This window comes from Oryza sativa, chromosome 3, assembly GCF_034140825.1.
Source record: "Oryza sativa Japonica Group chromosome 3, ASM3414082v1".
Taxonomy (NCBI): Eukaryota; Viridiplantae; Streptophyta; class Magnoliopsida; order Poales; family Poaceae; genus Oryza; species Oryza sativa.
The window spans coordinates 32177709-32194216 of record NC_089037.1 but is presented as its reverse complement, the minus strand read 5'-3'; the positions used below and the strand labels follow the sequence as shown (position 1 = coordinate 32194216).

At 45.0% G+C, this 16508-nt stretch overlaps 3 protein-coding genes across 3 annotated transcripts; all 3 read left to right on the top strand.

Annotated features, from left to right (window-relative positions):
- The first annotated feature begins 79 nt into the window (after nucleotides 1-79).
- On the top strand, nucleotides 80-3089 carry LOC4334158 (protein CANDIDATE G-PROTEIN COUPLED RECEPTOR 2). The gene is made up of 6 exons (XM_015772482.3): nucleotides 80-524; nucleotides 1197-1388; nucleotides 2089-2248; nucleotides 2339-2441; nucleotides 2528-2609; nucleotides 2747-3089. The coding sequence occupies exons 1-6, from the start codon at nucleotides 210-212 to the stop codon at nucleotides 2822-2824; spliced, it is 930 nt and encodes a 309-aa protein (XP_015627968.1). The 5' UTR covers nucleotides 80-209; the 3' UTR covers nucleotides 2825-3089.
- Nucleotides 3090-4980: 1891 nt separating this feature from the next.
- Nucleotides 4981-7346, top strand: LOC4334157 (PLASMODESMATA CALLOSE-BINDING PROTEIN 2). The gene is made up of 4 exons (XM_015773529.3): nucleotides 4981-5132; nucleotides 5222-5461; nucleotides 5615-5648; nucleotides 6846-7346. Exons 1-4 carry the CDS (start codon nucleotides 5066-5068, stop codon nucleotides 7030-7032), a joined length of 528 nt encoding a protein of 175 aa, XP_015629015.1. The 5' UTR covers nucleotides 4981-5065; the 3' UTR covers nucleotides 7033-7346.
- Nucleotides 7347-11254: 3908 nt separating this feature from the next.
- LOC4334156 (LRR receptor-like serine/threonine-protein kinase RPK2) lies at nucleotides 11255-16480 on the top strand. Its single transcript, XM_015776010.3, has 4 exons — nucleotides 11255-14741; nucleotides 15296-15356; nucleotides 15539-15786; nucleotides 15884-16480. The coding sequence occupies exon 1, from the start codon at nucleotides 11548-11550 to the stop codon at nucleotides 14695-14697; it is 3150 nt and encodes a 1049-aa protein (XP_015631496.1). The 5' UTR covers nucleotides 11255-11547; the 3' UTR covers nucleotides 14698-14741; nucleotides 15296-15356; nucleotides 15539-15786; nucleotides 15884-16480.
- Nucleotides 16481-16508: the final 28 nt, after the last annotated feature.

The window sequence follows — 16508 nt, the reverse complement described above, 5'->3', positions numbered from 1 at the left end:
CCGGGCCCACCCGGCAGCCCACAGCCCATAGACCACACCGCACATCGTCTTCCCCTCTTCCGTTCGATCGCATCGCATCGTCCTCCACTCCTCCGCCCTTTTGACCCAACCCCACCGACCCAACGAACGCGAGGCCGCTTCGGCAACCTCCTCCGCGCGATCCCCCAACCCCCGCGAAACCCTAGCTCTCGCTCGCGCGGGGTGCGCCGATGCGGAGGTGGCTGGCGGAGGGGGTCATGGAGCTGGCGGTGGGGGCGCCGGAGTCGAACTCCTCCTTCTCCTCCTCCCCCTCGGGCGCGACGCCGTCGTCGGGGGGCCCGATGTGGTGGGTGTCGGGGTGCCACGGGACGGTGTACAGCCTGGCGGTGATGCTCCCGTCGTTGGCGTTCGTCGGGTTCCTGGCGTGGCAGGCGCGCCGGAGCTTCCGCCGCCTCAGCTACGGCCGCTCCCACGTCGTCGTCGTCGCCTACTACGCGCTCCTCTGGGCCGTCGCCGTCCTCAACCTCCTCTGGTGCTTCCTGCAGGTTCGCTTTGCTCGCCTTCCTCGTTCCTCGTCTTCTAATTGGATTTGGTGGGTCGTGGAACTGCCTCTGCTTGGTTGCTTGATTAGAAGTATCGATTTGATGGCTGTGACATGATGCGTGTTGTTCTAGTAACGATGAGCGATGGGTAGGGTTGTTCCTGTAAGGTAGGGTAAATGATTTTGATGTGACACTAGTGGAATAACCTATTGGGGCAGAATAATCAGTGAGAAGGTTGCAGGTTCTGAAATGCTTATTATTAACCTTGTGATGTGATTTTTTTTCCGCTGGGTCTACCCTGTGAATTGTGTTCCTGGTTCTGATGAACAGCAATGTGCGGACATATTAGTATTTGATTGGGGAGTAGCACGCGTGGGTTGATGAACAGTGCAACTTTTGTATGTTTAGTTAATGTTTTGTTGTGAAGTAGAATAAGTGAGGGTGGAAGTTAGGTGGATAGGTGTGTTTCATTGGACAAGCTGTTTTGGTGAACTTGCATTTAGTTTTTTTCTTGATAAAACTTGGCAATTAAGCGGGTGGAGGTTGGGTTGTGATTTGTGAACTGGTGATGGAACCAAGCAAGTTTTGACCTATTTTAATTCTATCATATGCTACACTACATATTGTTATTTCTCTTATTCTTGTATAACAGCCTTTTTATTTCTTTGTTGGCAGGCGTGGCAATGTATGCCTGATAGGGCGTTCTCATGGAATGTGCTGTCTCTGTTTACCAAATCAGGGATGTTATTCTTGGAAGTTAGTCTCATAGCATTTCTGCTTCAAGGAAACGAAACCAGTGGTTTTGAATCTTTGGCACGTACGTTTGTTATCTCTGGAGCTGTAGTTGCTGCTGATGTATTGCTCAAGGTATGCCATTGCTCCATTGTTCAGGCAGAGTAGAAGTAACCGCTTACATGTCTTTGTTGTTTTAGTGATGGCATTGTGTTTCTTTACTTAGCTTGTGCAACTCACCCAACTTTATTAATAACCCAAACAAAATTGCAATGCTATGTTATGTTGCTTTCTGAACAACAATATGCTAGAAATGTGAATTTGTTAATGTATCAGGCTCATCATATCCGTTTATTGGAATGGTGACTGTATGCTATTTCCGTTGTTCCATAATTTTGTACTACCTCCATCCCAGAATATAAGGATTTTTAGAGTTGGACATGTAGGTAGAATTAAATGGGGGAAGGTTGTGATTGGATGAGAAGTGGAGGTAGAGTGGGGAAATTGAATGGTGGAGGGTTGTGATTGGTTGCGAAGAGAATGTTGTTGGAGTATTTGTTATATTTTGTGACAAATTCTAAAGGCTAAACATTGTTATATTTTGGGATAGAGGGAGTATTGCAAGTTTGCAACTCGTGCACATTTTCTATTGATATTTGCCTGCACTCGTCTCATCATACTGTAGAAGAAGTATTTGACTGCTCAAAAGAAAACAAGGCCCTGTGACTGAACCTTTTAAGCCTTCCATTGTTGCTATGTGTTTTAGTTATCATACTGTAGGTAGAGCCTAGGGAATACTATGTTAGCTTTGAACTCACATTTGCTCCTTCTACAGACTATATATGTTTTTGGGTTTGGTGTCTCTTTGTTCATTGATGTTGACCAAGGAACTGGTGGGAAGTGGGGCCTATGGTTTCTACACAAATTGGTGCTTACTGGTGTCTATGGCCTGATTGTGTTCATGTATCACTCAAGGTGGAGAGACAGGTTACCTGGTAATTGGTTACAATTTACAGCACAGTTATGTTTGTTTAGGTTGTGTGTTTGCTGTTCCATAATCAGCATTTTTTATTATTTTGTTGCAGCAAAACCAGCATATTATAACTATGTCTGTGCGATGTTACTACTGAATGGCATATCACTGTTTGGATGTTTCCTTGTTGCAACTGGAGCTGGATTTGGTTTATGGTAAACACTAGCCCTTTTGTAGTATTTCAGTGTGATGCTAATTCAACATTTGAGAGCATTATTTGAGCAAATATTTCTTGTTACAGGTTGTACAATCTCACCAGTGTATGTTATCATTCTCTTTACCTTCCACTTCTCTATGTGACTTTCCTAGCAGACTTTTTCCAGGTACTAGGGTATCTTCTGTTCTATCAACTTATTACTACGCTGCTTTCTTGATCTTGTACATTGGGATATTCTACGTACCCTCTTGTTCTTATATAGCTTTTCTTCATCAAAAATTGCTGGTTCATGTCTGAGTGTAGGAGGAAGATATGCTCCTAGAGAACGTCTACTACTCAGAGATGAAAGACGCTGGGTTCTTTGATGCTGACTGGGATTGATCTGCAGATACCACGCCGTATGACCACTTTCATGTGAATTTGCAGTCGTAGCTTTCATTTCTGGAACTTAATCTTAGATGGGAAAATTGTATGTAAACAACCGTTATAATCAAATGAAATATGTAAATTGATATCGATATGCTTAATCTGTAGTAGGTATCTTTTATGACAGGTGGTTAGCAGCCCAACTTAGACAATGGATGAGGAAGGGTGTTTTTAACAACTACGAAACTATCACCCTGATGAATGAATTTACGTTTCTGTAGCCTCGTAAAAATTCCATACTAATCACCTCGATATGCTGTTGAAAGTTTGGTGTTCCGTATTTTGGGTTGACGTGTGTATACACCAAAATTTGTCATGGTGTGAATCCTGTTTCTTACTGTACTTGTCACAACATTTTAGCAGACACTAACACTATAACAGGTCAAACTTTGGTCACTCCACCAAATTTATGAATATTTCGTTGTAGTGTATGTGTGACATATAGTTAAACAATTTTTATTTTCTCCGAATGGAAGAATATGAAAGAAATAGATTGTCAAAGTTTAACTGATGATGACAAGTATTGTGAAACAGTAGCAGTAGGAACTTTTGAAGTTTGACTGACGTCGGCCATATCACCATGTTAGTTGAAATGTGGGATTCCTGTTCAGTGTTTCTTGTTCAGAATAGCAAGTACTCCAATCTACTAGTGTTTGTAATCCTTCCGTAAAATTCTGGCTTTAAATTTAGCTATAGTTTATGTGCAGATTGAGAGCTAGAATTTGGTTCATTTTAGAGTAGTAATCTATTACTACTACTACATCGTGTCTTTGTTTAGCACAAATAAGCACAATGCGTCTCTTAATAGCACAACTCATCTGCTAGTTAAGATTGGACCTTTGCAATCTGTCGCTCTCCCCTGGACCCCCGAGCAGAGCAAATCTAAGTACAGAGATTTGAGACGCGAGGCCATGACCGTTCGTCCGGTCAAGAGCCCCTCCTAGCTTGTGTCACCGTCCCTCCTGCCACTTCCATTACTCTTGAGCCTGGAGTACTCGGCTACTCCTAGTACGTTGGATTGGATTCGGCATGGGCACGGGCCATAGCTGCATAGTGGTGCCTGTGCTCATGACGGCGTGGTGTACTGGTGTTGCTGTTGCTGCCTAGGATCATTTACTCCTACGCGACGAGAGCTTGTGCGGTTGTGCCAACTTTTACAGTTTACACCCATATACAGTACACGTTACGTTCTCCCTCCGCGGTTTGTGCTGCGACGGAGCTAGAGTTCAAGTGAGCCTAGACAAAAAAAGGGAGTTCTGACTGCGACAGCGCCTCAACGGGCCGAAAACAGCAACCCCTTGCGTCCCTGGACACAGTCCTCCATCCACTCACCACCCAACCATTTTTCCTCTTATCAGAATTCAGATAGAAGTATACTACAACTTCAAAAGTACTACTAGTCATGTACAGTTTGATCCATTGTAGATCTGTAATGATCTTCTGTAAATTAAGATTAGCAGTTCGCAATGTCGCGTGCCTTTTGATGATCATTGAGATGAGAGCAAACCTCTCTCATCCGATCATCATAGGCATAGTCCAGCGGTTGGCTCGGCTCATTGGGCCCCCAACCCCAACCCCCCACAACGCCACGCCCAAGAAGAAGCAACCAGCAGAGGCGCAGAACCCCTGGCACCTCCCCTCCCCTCCCCCTGTGCTGTTCTACGGCTCTGCGTGTGTCTGTCGTTTGGTAGGGGAGGGTGGCGCTGGCGCAGTAGCAGCAAGCGAGCATTGCAGCAAAACATCACACGGCCATGGCGTGCGTACTAGTACTGGTGGTGGCGTTGGTCACGCGGGTTTTTTGACCGTTTGTGAAAAGCCACGCACACCGCTAGCCACTGCCATCCTGGACCGTCCAGCCAGGCATGCATTGCACGGCGCCTCTACTACGGGACACGCCACTTCACAAAACGGCCCAGCTCGCTCTGCCTGCTGCTTTTGCTTGCGTTTCTCTCGTGAAATCTGCTGTGAAAAATCCTCCTCGCCGCCTCCATCCATCGTGCAAAACAGCCACGCGAGAGAGAGAGAGAGAGAGAGAGGAGAGAGAAACCGAGTCACTGGCTCACTGCCAGCCAGCCTACTGCATTTAAACCCCCACTCTTCCAGCAAGAGGAGAGGGGGAAGAACACAACACAGCAGGTGAAGCGAGAGAGAGAGAGAGAAGCCACAGGCGCAGCCTCCTTGCTCGCATCATCATCCATGGCGGCGACCGCGCCTCGTCTCCTCCTGATGGCTCTCATGGCCGCCACCCTCGCCGGCCGGTCAGGTATGTACTAGGCGTTCTTTGCCTTCTAATCTTCGCGTAGCCTTTGATTTTTCTTGGCGATTCTTGGGCTGACGAGTCTTGGGGTGAAGAGGGGGCGTGGTGCATTTGCAGGCAGGACATGCCGGACAGCACGCTGCAGAAGACGCTGGACTACGCGTGCGGCGACGGCGCCGACTGCAAGCCCATCCAGCAGAGCGGCGCCTGCTTCAGCCCGGACACCGTCAAGGCCCACTGTTCCTACGCCGTCAACAGCTTCTACCAGCGCAACAACCAGAACTCCCAGGCCTGCGTCTTCTCTGGCACCGCCACCCTCGTCACCACCGACCCAAGTAAAAAGCTCCTTTCTTTCCCTCCCTCTCTCGCTCTACATGCAGAAAAAAGTTCAGAAAAACGAGTTTGATGATATATTATTTCTTGGTTCAGATTTGTTTTTTTTTACCTAATAGTTCTTGTTTCTTGTGTGTTTTGTTTTTTGGATGCAGGCTCCAACGGCTGCATGTACCCTGCCTCTGCTAGGTAATCCATCCTTTCGCTGCATTGATGTTTTTGCAAAGTTCCATTTTTCTTTTCTTTTCTTGGTGCATGGCCTAGTCGCTGTTTCAGTTCTACTCAAGTGTTAAGTCCCCTTACATAGTTGAATCATTACATGTCACTTGGATGCATTGCCTTTCATTCACTAATAAACCATAGGAGAAACCAACAAAGATTTCCAGCCGTTCTCCGAACTGACTGAATCAAGATAAAGATTGGTTCTCTGAACTGACTGAATCAACATAAAGATTGAGTAGTAAATGCAAGATTGAGTAGTAAATGCAACATCTTTCGGTGAGTCTCTAGCCACCAACCTAATAATCGATCTGCTCTTTTGGCCCTCGTTCTTGAATACAACGTAAGGCAACTCTGGCTCATTGCAAGTACTCCTCCTACTAGTGATAACACATTTTGGTGCCTTCTGCCATGTGGGAGCATTCAGTGGCCGGGCGGTGGTGGTGTTGTTCTTTGGTTGGAAATCTCGGAATAAAGGTCATTTTGCGCGTGGGGTTCCGTTCCTTTTCCCACATTTGGCTGCATCGATGAACAACTGTGTCTTCAGAGTCTTTTTAGGGGAATCCTATACCCTTGAGGTTCCATCTCCGAGCTTAGATGATGGAGCCCCTTTCTTGTCACTTTTGTTTGTATGCAGATTCTCAGCATTACTCTATAGATAACACCTCCTTTTCAAACTAGAATTAGTGTTTAGAGGAGCCTAGAGATTTGCTGGGTCATTACATGTGTGGATTCTTTAGAATGGATTCCAATCTTTTGGTTAGTCTGAAGTCTCTGGGCTGATATGATATGGTCGCCTTTTCTCTTGTGCTCCTAACCCCACCATGGTACTACTAGACTTTGTAAATACGTCTGCATGTGCAAGAATGTACTCCATTCTTTTCAGACTTCTATCAATGCTGGCAATAAATTAAGAGTGAGCATCCACTCAGCAAGCACCACATTTTGAATATGATCACTGGAAAGTACAACATGGTAAAGCCTGAAGGAAGTGATTCCATGATATATCATATATAAAACTGCTATTTTTTAAGAGTCTAGTTGAAGTACCGATATCTAATCGCATTGATATGCTAGTGATCACCTCTTCTGACAGTGAAGTTTCAAAGAAAGTCAGCTCAATGGACTCTTGTCACACTGCTAACTGTTTTCGCATCCATTTTGCAGCGCTGCTGGGACGGGCACACCGACAAGCGGCACCGGGGGCAGCACTGGCGTGGACGGCCCTCCTGGAATGGGGCTAGGTCCTTCAAGCTTCAACGACAACAGTGGCGCCAGCCTCCTCCCGGAGGTCGGAACGGCGATGTGGATACTGATCCTCGCTTGCTCAATCATGGTTCTGAACTTTAGTTAGAGTTTAGGGCGTGCGATGAGGAGACAAGACACCCCCTCTCCTCCCCCCTTACTGTTCAGGGGTCTTGTTTCTTGCACTTTTCTTTCTAGTGGTAGTGGTGGTGGTGGCAAGCAGAAAACGAACCCTTTGATGACAATGATTGTATTCCATTCTGGTGAAGAATTTGGGAGTGCTGAGACCCTAACGGGTTGCATGTTGCTGTGCTGCCATTTCCTCCTTTTTCGCTATCTCTGCTGTAAATTTTTAGTTCATGCTAGGTGGGAGGGTTATGTCTTGTTATGATCAGTTGTCCTGTGAAGCATGGTTGCTCTGAATCTCTCTCTGATGATGCTGAATGGAGTGCCATGGTTGATATAGTGCTATTGTGAAATTTCATGGTAGCAGTTCCTGTGCATGGTTGCTGTGATGGTGGGTAGGACATCTCTGGAGCCATTTTTTATGCAAAATTCCTTGTACGAATTCATGCGTTGCAAACAAGCCCGAATATTGCATTCATTTCTTGATACGACAGGGATGAATTCATGCTTTGCAAACAAGCCCGAATATTGCATTCATTTCTTGATACGACAGGGATGGATTGTGTTTTGGTTGACAAAATCTAAGGAGAGCGATTTTGTGCATGAAATGGCAGAATGGGCCATTGCCGGCTCCGTAATTCTGCTCCTGTTTTCTGTCCAGCGGTGCGTCACCAACAATTCTGAAAATTCCATTTGGAATTGTTTCTGAAAGTTCCATTTGGAATTGTTTAGTGCAAGAAGTGAGCGCTTAGTCAGCTGAAACAGCAAATTTTCTTTGCACACATCACATCCATAATTCCATATACATCCTGATCCTGGGAGACTTTTCTGCATATGCCACGATCATTTGAAAGGACACTGTTGAGCTTGTTCTGATTGTGGCCACCATAAGGTGTCTTGTTCTGATTATGGCCACCATAAAAGGTGTGGTTTTTTTTAAAAAAAAAACTTCATCAATATTTCTTAGATTTTTGAAAAAAAAAAACTTATCAACTTTATAATATCTAATTAACTCATTTGTACCCTCAAATAATTACCATAAACTCATTTTCATCATCAATTAACACTTTTAAATGGACATGAACGTATATAGCACTTGAATAAAGGAACAAACTCCTTCATGTAAAGATTGGACAAACAGGCTTTCTTGTACAGTACTCTGAAATTGCTACGGAGGTTGACATTCCTCTGAAATATCCTTTCGGAGCTGCTACATACATACTCAGGAAAATTGTGAAAAAGGTTCTTGCATAATTGCATCGAAAAAAAGTTTGTGACTTCCACAAGTTTCTCTCAAAAACTTTTTAGTTGCTGGATCTATATCCAACACCTCATTTATTCATCTGTTGTTGATAATATATTTTCCCGCCAAACCGAGGGCTACATTTGTTGCCTTGATGACTCTTGTTACTCTTTAGTTCGTGACGTAAGCCCTGATATCCAACACCTCATTTATTCATCTGTTGTTGATAACATATTTTTCCGCCAAGTTGAGGGCTACATTTGTTGCCCTGATGACTCTTGTTACTCTTTAGTTCGTGACGTAAGCCCTGATATTCGATCATTCCTGCCTTGTCTCTATTGGCGCTTGAGTTCTATAACTACCTATGCTCCTCCCTGTCATCAAAACTGATAATAGATATGATCTTTACATTTTGTGTTAAAGACAAAAATAACTTTCCAATAATAACGACAAGAGAAAGATGACCTAAATATAGAGAAAACAAGAGAGCCATCTACAAGAGAGGGAAAACAATAAATGTAAGTGCAAAGATATTGTCGTTTGTAGTGAGCTGGCAGCCCACGTAAAACAATTGCAAGCGCATCATTCAAGATCATTGGTGGGCACAAGACCCGACAACCCTAGATAATTGCCTCGGTTTGCCGTCAATATACAACGTTGCAGTTGTCCTATATTACCTAGAAATCGAATGACGTCTATGGCCATGTACACGTGTTATATCTAAAGTGTTTGATATTCTTTTGCTTTGAAAAGAAAATAAATATTCTAACTTAATTCGTGAAAAAATCTTGAAAACAAAAAGGGGATATAAAGCAAGTGCCTAATACTTCAATGGGCCAATTCATATATAGTTTCCTATAAAAGCACTCGTGGGCTACAAATCCTTTTCCGTGGGACATTACCAGATCTTTGGTGGTGACTGATCATCGGTGAATATATACCATGTGCCATTGTGACAGAAATTCTCTAAGCAACCTGATCAAGTCGTTCCCGTGCTGTTTGAAATGTAGGCAACTAGGTATTGTAACATGACCACCAAACTGTGAATAATTGCTACCACGGCCTGTAAATTCGTAGCCATGAATTTTCCTTTTCTCATTTTCATCGTCTTGTGGGAAGAAGATGCTGCTGTGTTTTTCATCTTCTCACCATCGATCGAACTTGGCATATACAAGTCTTCTTTTTAGTAATGGATATAAATCCAATCCTTATATTCATGATAATTGAATATGCACAGTTAAAAGTTACACGAATGTATATACTTAATACTATCTTATAACTAAGATACAAAGATAAACGTACAACCAAAAAAAATATAAGAAGACTAGCTTTTCCTGTTACTGCAAACTTCAAAAGACGTGGAACTAATCCTTTCGCCACCACTCCCTCTAGCTACCGCTTCCAAGTCATATCTGCAAATTTTACAAATACTCCCGCAGGTTTTAATTTTCTACTTGAAATCCAGTTTCATACTAAAATCTGCTTGCATTTGCTTTTTTTTTTTACGGATGCATTTGCTGGTTTGCATACCAAAAGAAAGGCACGTACCAATACGTGCCATCATGGAGTCAACGAACACGAGTCAGTCTCCTACGAACGGCTGCACGTAGGCGCCACCGCTGCTACTGCTTCACGCCGACGTCCCCGTCCCCGCCGCCGCCGCCGCGCTGGGCATGCCACATGGTCCACGGCGACGGCGGACGGCGACGATGAGTTGGCACCGTCTTGACCCGTCTCGTGCACGCTCTCGACGACCCACCGGGGGCACGGTGGGTGGGCCCCACCCACCCTCACCGCGGCGCTGCACCACCAATCCACCGTGCGCGCGTGAGCCACTGGCACGTGGGCCCCGCTCCGCTGACGGTGGGGGCGCACCGCTCAGTGCCACGCGGTGGGTGGGCTCCAGCCTGGAAGTGGTTGGGGGGCCCTCCTCCGTTTGCCGCTATCTCGTGGCTGCTCCTTCGTCACGCAGCCACGCAGCCACACCGCTCTGTTTACACATTTTTTTTAAAAAAATTAATTTTCAGTACGTCATGTTGTCTTCTTCTACTCTGAGTGACATCGTTTCTACGTACGCTTCTTCTAGCAGTAGTACACTCATCATTTCTTTAAAACTATTTGTCTAAAAAAAAGTTATTAAAACTCGAGTTTTTTCTCTCTAAATCAGGAGATTAAATAAGAAGACGTTATAATAATAAATCAAAAAAAAGGGAAAAATAACATACGGTGAATCAAAGTGAGGAAAGTGCAAGGAAAGAGGTGGCTGCAGGCACCATCATATCCATCGCTGTGGCTCAACGGCGCTGTGTTATGGTGGGTCCCACGAAAGGACGAGGGCCACACGACCCCGACCGAGTCGCACTCCTGGACGGTCTCCTCCTTACCTGGCTGGGCCCCACGAGTCAGTGGGGGTGGGAGTTAATGAAATGAAATGAATGATAGGTGGATGCATAAAATAATTGGCAGAAAATCATTTAATTTGGAGCCAATATCGGAAATGAAAATTGATGATGCGGATGCGAGGTGCACGAGGAGTGATATGTGCTTTATTATTTCTGCTTTGTGATTAATTAATGTGCAACATAGTTTGGTTAATTCATCTTCAATTCAATTACTACCACTAGTATATTCAATTGCTGAACTTCCATAACAGGTTTTCTTGCAATAAATCTACTAATCTCCCTGGTACTTTCTGCTTAATTTGGTACACTTTTGTAATTATTTCCTCAAGAATACTTGAGCCAGGAAAGGCAAGAACCAGTCAAAATTCAAAAAGCATGGATACTGGGCAGGAAGGGACAGCCGACAGCCACACCCATCAACAAAACAAAACCCATCTTTCCCAGGGCAAAACCGTCAAATCCCAACAACCTCCACAGAATGAAAAAGCACCATTAAAAAACTAAGATTTTTTTAAAAGAAATATCACTAGAAAAACGAGCAGAAGAAGAAGACGATGACCACCAAAGCAAGCAACAAATGCAAAGACCAACACCAAACCAAAGCAGAAGAAGAAGAGATAGAGAAGAGGAAGCAGCCAGATTACGTGTCTCCCCCTCGGGAAAGCCGCTAATTACTTTCTAGTCCTTCTCCTCCTCCCCATGTGAGTCGTCGTCTCCTCTTCTCTTCTCCTCTTCTTCTCCTCCACCTCGTCGTCGTCGCCTCTCCACCTACCGGAAGCCGCGCCGCCTCCGCCGCGTCGTTCTTCGCCAGGGCCAGGTCGTCTCCGTCGTCGGCGCACTCGGCTGGCCGGAGATGGTGGCGGCTCGCCGGAGCGCGGCCTCCTCCTCCTTCTTCCTCCTCCTGCTGGTGCTCGCCGTCCGCGTCCGCGCCTCTTCCGACCGTGTCCAAGAACGGGACAGATCGGCGCTCCTCGAGCTCCGGGGCGCCGCCGGGCTGCTGGGGCGGTGGCCGACGGGCTCCGCCGTCGCTGACCACTGCTCCTGGCCCGGGGTGACCTGCGATGCGAGTCGCCGGGTCGTCGCCGTCGCCGTCGCCGCGCCCCCTGCCTCGGGGAGCTCGGAGCTCGCCGGCGAGCTTTCCCCGGCGGTGGGGCTCCTCACCGAGCTGAGGGAGCTCTCCTTACCCTCGCGCGGCCTTCGCGGCGAGATCCCCGCGGAGATCTGGAGGCTGGAGAAGCTCGAGGTGGTCAACCTCGCGGGGAACTCCCTCCATGGCGCGCTTCCTCTCGCCTTCCCGCCGCGGATGAGGGTGCTTGACCTCGCCTCCAACCGTCTGCATGGTGAGATTCAGGGCACTCTCTCGGACTGCAAGAGCTTGATGAGGTTGAACCTTTCCGGCAACCGCCTCACCGGCTCGGTGCCGGGTGTTCTTGGCAGCTTGCCCAAGTTGAAGCTGCTTGACTTGTCCCGGAACCTTCTTACCGGAAGAATTCCCTCAGAATTGGGGGATTGTCGGGAGCTCCGCTCCCTGCAGCTGTTCTCCAATTTGCTGGAAGGTTCAATTCCACCAGAGATTGGAAGGTTGAGGAGGTTGCAGGTTTTGGACATATCGAGTAACCGATTGAACGGTCCGGTTCCAATGGAACTAGGGAATTGCATGGATTTGTCGGTACTCGTATTGACGAGCCAGTTTGATGCTGTGAATTTATCTGAGTTCAATATGTTTATAGGAGGAATTCCGGAAAGTGTGACAGCTTTGCCAAAGCTTCGGATGCTATGGGCGCCAAGGGCAGGTTTTGAAGGGAACATTCCGAGCAATTGGGGAAGGTGTCATAGTTTGGAAATGGTTAACCTTGCGGAGAACTTACTCTCTGGAGTGATTCCAAGGGAGCTAGGGCAGTGCAGTAACCTCAAGTTTCTCAACCTCAGCTCGAATAAATTGTCCGGTTCTATTGATAACGGTCTTTGTCCGCATTGTATTGCTGTTTTTGATGTCAGCAGAAATGAACTATCCGGCACAATTCCAGCATGTGCTAACAAAGGTTGCACACCCCAGCTTTTGGATGACATGCCATCTCGTTATCCGTCATTCTTCATGTCCAAAGCTCTAGCACAGCCATCATCGGGGTATTGCAAATCAGGAAATTGTTCTGTTGTATACCATAATTTTGCAAATAACAATCTTGGAGGCCACCTTACATCATTGCCATTTAGTGCAGACCGATTTGGGAACAAGATATTGTATGCTTTTCATGTTGATTACAATAACTTCACAGGATCTTTGCATGAAATTTTGCTGGCACAGTGTAATAATGTGGAGGGGTTGATTGTCAGTTTCCGGGACAACAAGATATCTGGTGGGCTCACAGAAGAAATGAGTACAAAATGCAGTGCTATCAGAGCATTGGATCTTGCTGGCAATCGAATAACAGGAGTGATGCCTGGTAACATTGGTTTGTTGAGTGCTCTTGTCAAGATGGACATCAGTAGGAATTTGCTTGAGGGTCAAATTCCTTCCAGTTTCAAAGAGCTTAAGAGCTTGAAATTTCTGTCATTAGCTGAGAATAATCTCAGTGGCACCATACCATCCTGTTTGGGTAAGTTGAGATCACTGGAGGTTTTGGATCTCTCGTCTAACTCCCTATCTGGAAAGATCCCTAGGAATCTTGTGACACTGACATATCTTACTTCACTTTTGCTGAACAATAATAAGCTTTCCGGAAACATTCCTGATATTGCCCCATCAGCATCACTATCCATTTTTAACATTTCATTCAATAACTTGTCTGGCCCATTGCCTTTGAATATGCACTCATTGGCATGCAACAGTATTCAGGGAAATCCATCCCTCCAGCCTTGTGGGTTGTCTACACTTGCAAATACAGTAATGAAGGCCCGATCACTCGCAGAAGGAGATGTTCCACCATCAGATAGTGCAACTGTTGATAGTGGTGGCGGCTTCAGCAAAATAGAGATTGCCTCAATTACATCAGCATCAGCTATTGTTGCAGTTCTCTTGGCTCTGATTATCCTATATATTTACACACGGAAATGTGCATCAAGACAGTCAAGACGTTCAATCAGGAGAAGGGAAGTGACTGTTTTTGTGGATATTGGTGCTCCATTGACGTATGAGACTGTTGTACGTGCTACGGGGAGTTTTAATGCAAGCAATTGTATTGGAAGTGGTGGCTTTGGAGCAACATACAAAGCTGAGATTGCACCTGGAGTTCTGGTGGCGATAAAGAGGCTTGCGATTGGAAGGTTCCAAGGTATTCAGCAATTCCAAGCAGAGGTAAAAACTCTTGGGAGGTGCCGCCATCCCAATCTTGTGACACTCATAGGATACCATCTCAGTGATTCAGAGATGTTTCTTATATATAATTTTCTTCCTGGTGGTAATTTGGAAAGATTTATACAAGAAAGGGCTAAGAGACCTATTGACTGGAGAATGCTTCACAAAATTGCTCTAGATATTGCACGTGCACTTGGATTCCTTCATGATAGCTGTGTCCCACGCATTCTGCACCGAGACGTGAAACCAAGCAACATTTTACTTGATAATGAATACAATGCATACCTTTCTGATTTTGGATTAGCAAGACTACTCGGGAATTCAGAAACACACGCAACAACTGGTGTAGCAGGTACTTTTGGATATGTTGCTCCAGAGTATGCCATGACATGTCGTGTTTCTGATAAGGCAGATGTGTACAGCTATGGAGTTGTACTTCTTGAGCTTATTTCAGACAAGAAAGCACTGGACCCTTCTTTTTCTCCATATGGAAATGGCTTCAACATTGTTGCCTGGGCTTGCATGCTTCTGCAGAAGGGTCGAGCCCGTGAGTTCTTCATAGAAGGTCTGTGGGATGTGGCCCCACATGATGACTTAGTTGAGATTCTTCACCTCGGTATCAAGTGTACCGTCGACTCTCTTTCATCCAGGCCCACAATGAAGCAAGTTGTTCGACGACTAAAGGAACTCAGACCGCCTTCTTACTAGGAATAGCAATTCAAGGTTGATCCGATGTTTACAAACTGATATAGGTACAATGAGCCAACTTTCCATATCTGCTAATTTTGCTGCACTTTTTTTTACCAAACTTTGATTGGTACATTTGTAGTGTAACCATTTTTTTTCCGCATGTGATTGTGTTTAAGAATCATGAAAACATAGGTTCAACACAAGTGTCCCCATGTGATATCCGTGTTCATTTTAGAGAGCATATTTTTAATATATCTGGTTCCTACTCTAATTAAATTGTCCTGTCAACTTATACTATACCTACAATTCTGTAAAACTGTACGATAGCTTTCCGGTATAATTATTTTGTGCATTATGAAGACATGAAATTTCTGTGGAAGCCTGGATCACCAACGAGTTTCAGTCATCTGTATCTTTCGTCAACCAATATTGACTTATCGATACTCCAAGAAGCTTAGTGGGTAGCAGAAACATGTGCTTGTTCCCTCATGTGAGGTTGATATGTTAAAACATGTGCTTGTTCTTTCTTCAAATCACTGCTGATTCATTTTATGGCCATTTATTATGAAATTGTGCATTATTCTTGGATATATTATTGATGTAATTTTATCTGCAGGAAGCAATGGAACATCAGAGGGATGAAGTTGGTGATCTTGATCAGATGATTTGCTACCAGAGTAAGTTCATTTTCCTTTTTGTAGATGACCATAACTGATTTCTGCTTGTATGATGTTATGTAAATTATATCATTACATGTCCAATTTGATGGTGCACTATTTCATCAATTAGAGTAGGGTTCAGTTTTTTCTGTATGATATATGAATGCACATTTATGAAGTCATTGATTTCTCATATATAGGCTGTGGAGGATTCTGTTGGTCACAACTGCCAATGATGTTTCAAGCAAATTAATGGACAAACTGGCCACGAGCCAGTAAATCGATACCTTGTTGCTGAGCAAGTAGGATGCTTGGCAGTTGAACCCTTGTTACCATGTGACTATGATAGATCGGAACTAAGTAATGCTACTCGGCGGAACGAGAAGTCTGAGGGAGTCTGGCTGTGCCTAGCATGTCCTACAAGCGTAGTACCTTGTTTTCTGAGAGGGTGAGATGTTAGTCTCTGATTGAGTCTTTTACCTGGTTTGATCATATGTATGGTTGCCTAACATGTGGGCGCTTCTTTTTCTTGTTCATCCATGCAGTACAAGGCATGCGGGCATAACGTAGTCAAGCTTACAGATGATAGGTTTGTACGCCTCGTGGACTGCTAAGCTTGGTTCTCTTCGTTGGAAATCGAATGTCATGATGCGGTGGGACGATGAAATTTCTTGTTGGAAATTTACAAGAAATTTCTGCAGGCCAATCCATCTCCAGAATTCCTTGCTGCAATCCTTGAATTCTGGCATGCTGGCAATCCATGGAAGATTTGGCCGCTGACCTGAATGGAGGATCTTTATGTTAGCCCACTGTACTCGAGCAGTACTACAGGCTAAGCACGCCCCCACAGCAGTAGCAACCTTTGATGGTGTTATGGGATGGCCAATCTTTGTGTTATGTTATGGGACGCCTTAATATCGCAAGTCGGCGACTCATGGATAACTGGACGATTGTTGATGAGAAGCCTTCGCTTTTGGTAGATCATGATTTAGCAAGCTTGGAGTGTTCACTTGTTGAAACTTGAAAGATGTTCATAACAGCGTCCAGTGGGTGCTCGTCCTTTCTTGCCCATTTCTGTACTACCATATACGGAGTACTCCTTCGATCCAATAATATATAAGGGATTTTGAGTTTTTTTTTCATTGTTTGACCGCTCGTCTTATTTAAAAC